A 5614-nucleotide genomic window follows, 5' to 3' on the forward strand; every position below is an offset into this window, starting at 1 on the left:
TGGAGCCCTGGGGTAGCTTAAAAATGTCTAAACACAAAAAGGACTGAAGGAAATCGTCGAGTCCCTTAGCAAACTCGACAAGTCGGGTAAGGTTTACCCGTTTTTGAGATTCCGAGTGACTTCTGTGAAGGATTGGAGTTTTCGGTAGTTTTCGGTCTTCTGGACATTGAGGAACTCGACGAGTTACACAGGTAACTTAGTGAGTTGACGAATTACTCAGGTAACTCGACGAGTTGCTGGATGCACTCGACGAGTTAAGGTCAACATGGACTGTTGACCTTGACCTTGACCAGGGTTGACCTTAAGAGTATTTATGGTATTTCAAGATTATGACAAGTTAATCACATGGTGATTATAGGCAATTGAGTTGGAGCTGTGTGTGGGATTTATCTAATCTTGTCTTGTCAGTTCATCATTCACGAGAGGTGAGTCTCCTCACCATACCAATGGGTCGAAGGCACCAAGGCCGACCCATTACTGTTATGAGTTATGATTAGTTGGTTATGGGATATGTGATATGCTAGCTATTTGTGATACTCGCATGAAACACCTCGGAGGGTTGTCGAGGCACTCATATGTAAGACCTTGGTGGGGGGGGGGGGGGGTCCATGGCATTCTAGTATATTTGCTTGTGTGGTTTGTATGTCATCTCTTGGTTGTAAAGACCGTGTGGGGGTTCCCATGGCAAGAAGACCATATGGGGGTGCCCATGGTAGGAAGACCATGTGGGGGTTCCCATGACAGTTAGTTAAGACCACGTGGGGGTTCTAGTGGCACTAGGTGTAAGATCCTAGAGGGTTTCCATGGCTTCCTTATATGTTGTATGCATGACTTATGTGGTTTATGTAGATTTTATAGCTAATATAATTATGTGGATTGTGTGGGGTATGTTCTGGGGAACTCACTAAGCATTAGCTTACAGTTTGTTGTTTGTTTCAGGTACCTCTGAGCCTAAGAGCAAGGGTAAGATTTGATGGCGGGGCATGCACTCTCACAGACGTTTTCTTTTGGGACACTCTGATAATTGACATAAAATATTGATGTTATTGATTTTGAAAACAATTGTCATTGATATTTTATATTTTGTGGGAATGATTTGGTTAATTAAAAATGAAAATTTTGTTTGAAAATTTTGGTCTTTACAATAAGTCTTTTTAAATAAGCTTTGCCAAACACCCTCTTAACTTTAGGTGGTGAAAGAAAAAAAAAATCCTTTATAAATATATATAAATAATTAAATATACATTTTTAAAATGTAAATATCTATGTTAATAAGCATTACATAAGAAAAATGTGCATAATCGTTTTTTAGGAAGCAATAACACGGAACCAGGAAGAATAAATTAGAAGACAAAAACAGAACACAACCCACCGACGCGGGATCCGGTAATTTGGACCCCATCACGTTCTTCCCCCAAATTTACAACTCTCTCCCTCTACTCCTTTTTCAGATCAGATCCCACTCATCTCATCATGCTGTTTTCACACTCTCTCAAGCTCCAATAACTCCTCTTCAACCTCATTCAACTTCAAATCCCTACACTTTGAATTGATTTCACAAGAATTCGATACAATACGGTATTGTTTTTGGCTAGATCTTGTGCCAAATGGCGGTGGTAGCACGCAGCGGCAGAGGCGCTGGCGGATCGGCGTTTTCCTCCGCCTTACGCAGCTTTTTTTCCTACCGGATCTTTGTGTCAGCTATGTTTACTCTGCTTTTCTTCGCAACTGCCTCTGTTCTTTTCTCATCTCATCCTGCACATTTCTCCGATAACTCTGTAAGTCTTTCGATCGTCTTCAGCTGTTATTTGCTATTGTGAATGTAGTATTTTGGTTATGCTACTACTTATACAATTTGAGTTATGTTGTGCGAGTTTCTTGTTAAGTTAACTATGGATCCAATTAATGATGGACTTTTCAATTTGAAATTGGCGTAGTATATACTTATTTTTGGAGCTGTTGGTTGCGAATTAGTTTCAGTTACATAATCTGAGGCCTTTACTTCCATCCTACTGAACTAAATCTGGCAAATGAACTCATTTCAATAGCTTATAGTATTAGATGATAAAACTCTCTTTTGTCCTTAAAGATAGTGGAAAGAGATGAGGATTTGAATTTGTTTTGATGGTTTATATGATTTCTTAACAGGAAATACAAACAACTGGAAGAGCATACATGCACAGGACATTTCTTGCTTTGAAGTCAGATCCATTGAAGACAAGGTTGGACTTGATACACAAGCAAGCAAGTGACCATATTGTGCTTGTGAATGCATATGCCTCATATGCAAGAAAGCTTAAGCTCGAAATATCAAAGCAACTCAAGACTTTCGATGACATGGCACAAAACTTTTCAGATTTAGGTCTAAAACCAACCTATCGAACTGCATTATTCGAATCCGATGGAGCAGTAGATGAAGAAGTCTTGAGACAATTTGAAAAAGAAGTCAAGGACAAAATCAAGATTGCAAGGTTAATGATAGCTGAAAACAAAGAATCTTATGACAATCAACTCAAGATCCAGAAGCTAAAAGACACAATCTTTGCAGTTAATGAGCTTCTCATTAAAGCTAAAAAGAACGGAGCTTTTGCAAGCTTAATTGCTGCAAAATCAACTCCAAAAAGTCTCCATTGTCTTGCAATGAGACTCATGGGAGAAAGAATTGCAAATCCAGAAAAATACAGAGATGAAGAACCCAAACCTGAATTTGAAGACCCTTCTTTGTATCATTACGCAATCTTTTCAGACAATGTGATTGCAATTTCTGTTGTGGTGAATTCAGCTGTGAAGAATGCTGAAGAGCCATGGAAACATGTTTTCCATATTGTTACAGATAAGATGAATCTTGCAGCTATGAAAGTTTGGTTCAAAATGAGGCCAATTGAAGGTGGAGCTTTTGTTGACATTAAAGCAGTTGAAGAGTTCACTTTCTTGAATTCCTCTTATGTCCCTCTTCTAAGGCAACTTGAGTCTGCAAATCTACAAAAGATTTATTTAGAAAACAACACGAAATCTGAAAACACAAAGCATATTTCAATGTTGAATTATTTGAAGTTTTATTTACCAGAGATGTATCCGAAGCTTCATAGGATCTTGTTCTTGGATGATGATGTTGTGGTTCAGAAAGATTTGACTGGATTATGGAAAGTTGACTTGGAGGGGAAAGTCAATGGAGCTGTTGAGACATGTTTTGGATCTTTTCATCGATATGCTCAATATTTAAACTTTTCACATCCTTTAATTAAGGAGAAATTTAATCCGAAAGCTTGTGCTTGGGCTTTTGGGATGAATATATTTGATCTTGATGCATGGAGACGTGAACGATTAACTGATCAGTATCATTATTGGCAGGATCTGGTACTTTTTCTTTTTTCTATTTCTTTTTCTTTTCAAAATTAATTACATAAATAGTAACATATTTACATAGTTTACTATAATAATAACAAAATCTCACTTAAAACTTATAAAATCTACAATTTCTTAACCAATAATTGCAACTTACTTACATTTTACAAGTTTCAAGTTATGTAGCTATTATGGGTAAAAAAAATATGTGTTTTTTAACCATAAGTTAAAATAGCAACCGAATTACAAATATTTTAATGATAATAGCAACATATATGATATATCCTCAAACATGTAACATGTGAGTAAATTGTTATTATTTGTTATGAAATGTAAGTTTATTGCCATTACATGTTAACAATTATATACATTTTATAGTGTAAATTACTGAAATCGTCCCTATGGTTTGGTCAAAATTGCACCGTTGGTCCCTAACTTTATGTATGTAAAGGACAAAAAAACACAACAAAATCAAACCACAGGGAGTGCAAAAAAAAGTTAGGGACCAAATGTACAATTTTGACCAAACCATAGGGACAATTTCAGTAAATTACTCCATTTTATAATAAATGTAACAGTTATATACATTTTAATCTCATAAAAGACCTTATATAGTGTTTTTTCTGGATTAAACCCCAAATTTATTTCTTTGCTTGAAAAAGACCTTATATTTTGTCATTTCTTCCGATCTGGCCCTTTTAGTCATTTTTTCCAATGTAAAATGTGAGGGTTTTTTCGAAAAAAACTAAAAAAGTCGAGGATTTATTTGGAAGCATGTAGAAGTTTGAGGGGTTTTTTTTTTTTTTTGGAAAAAAAAGACAAAGTTAAGGTCTTTTCGGAAAAAATGAAAAAAATACAAGGTCTTTTTCAGGCAAAAAATAAAGTTGACGTTTAATCTGGGAAAAACACAAAATATAAGGTCTTTTATGAGATTAACCCATATTATTAATTAAAATCGTAACTACAATGCTATTATGGGGTGAAATTAAACTACATTGCCTTATATTGGTTAAAAAAACAAAGTACAATGCAATTTGTTACAAGAGTAAATTACTGAAATTGTCCCTATGATTTGGTCAAAATTTCATGTTTGGTCCCTTACTTTTTTTTTTTGCACTCAGATCGTCCCTATGGTTTGATTTTGTTGTGTTTTTCGTCCCTTACATACATAAACTTAGGGACCAAACGTGCAATTTTGACCAAACCAGAGGGACGAAAAACGCAATAAAATCAAAACACAAGAACGATTTGAGTGCAAAAAAAAGTTAGGGACCAAACGTGTAATTTTGACTAAACCATAGGAACGATTTCAATAATTTACTCTTGTTACAAAAACAAGTAATCTTTATGTAATTTGTTTTTTTTTTTTAATGATTAGAATGAAGATGAGAGTTTATGGGATATGGGGACACTGCCACCTGGACTAATGACATTCTATTCAACAACAAAATCATTGGAAAAAACATGGCATGTTCTTGGACTAGGATACAACCCAAGTATAAGCATGGATGAAATCAATAATGCGGCTGTGATTCATTTCAATGGGAATATGAAACCATGGCTTGACATTGCTATGAATCAATTCAAGCATTTATGGACTAAATATGTCGATAATGAAATGGAATTCGTCCAAATGTGTAACTTTGGGTTATAGACACAAAACCAAAAATATCACCATTTTGCCCCTGAGTAAAAACAGAGGTAACCCATCAAAACCATACTATCATTTTGGGTTCATCTTTTTTTTTTACTTTGAATTAGTTGTAACATTGTGAGCCAAAGTTTCACATTATTTATACACATGTCATCATAGTTAAAAGTGCTGAAATTATGAAATGTGAATTACCTTTTATTTATAAATATTGAGTGTAAGATTAATGAAGAAGTTTTGTTTCATCCATATTATGTTATATAAACGTGGAATAATTTTGTAAAAGTATTGTTAAATTTATGTTGTTTGTTTATGGGAAAAACATAAATCATATGATGTATTTACAAGTAATATTTCTACATTGCCAACATATATAGTTTGGGTTTAATGTGATGACACAATCAGATGGGAATCATTTTTTTTTAATTAATATTTTACAAATTTATCTTTAATTTGTTTTATTATACCTTGAAACGTGTCGTTTCATATTTCATATTCGTTTAGTTTTGATGTATTTTAAAAAAAGGTTAAAAATTATATGCGACTTTGTTGGTAGGATAACAAGAGGTTTTCATTTAAAAACAACTTATTATTTTGATTTATTGGCTTTTTGAAAGT

General features: G+C 34.1%; 1 protein-coding gene across 1 annotated transcript; it reads left to right on the forward strand.

Annotated features, from left to right (window-relative positions):
* The first annotated feature begins 1362 nt into the window (after positions 1-1362).
* Positions 1363-5245, forward strand: LOC145097739 (putative galacturonosyltransferase 9). The gene is made up of 3 exons (XM_079035382.1): positions 1363-1778; positions 2149-3357; positions 4724-5245. The coding sequence occupies exons 1-3, from the start codon at positions 1608-1610 to the stop codon at positions 4997-4999; spliced, it is 1656 nt and encodes a 551-aa protein (XP_078891508.1). The 5' UTR covers positions 1363-1607; the 3' UTR covers positions 5000-5245.
* Positions 5246-5614: the final 369 nt, after the last annotated feature.

This window comes from Lactuca serriola, chromosome 4, assembly GCF_051521515.1.
Source record: "Lactuca serriola cultivar US96UC23 chromosome 4, Lser_US96UC23_V15, whole genome shotgun sequence".
Lineage (NCBI taxonomy): Eukaryota > Viridiplantae > Streptophyta > Magnoliopsida > Asterales > Asteraceae > Lactuca > Lactuca serriola.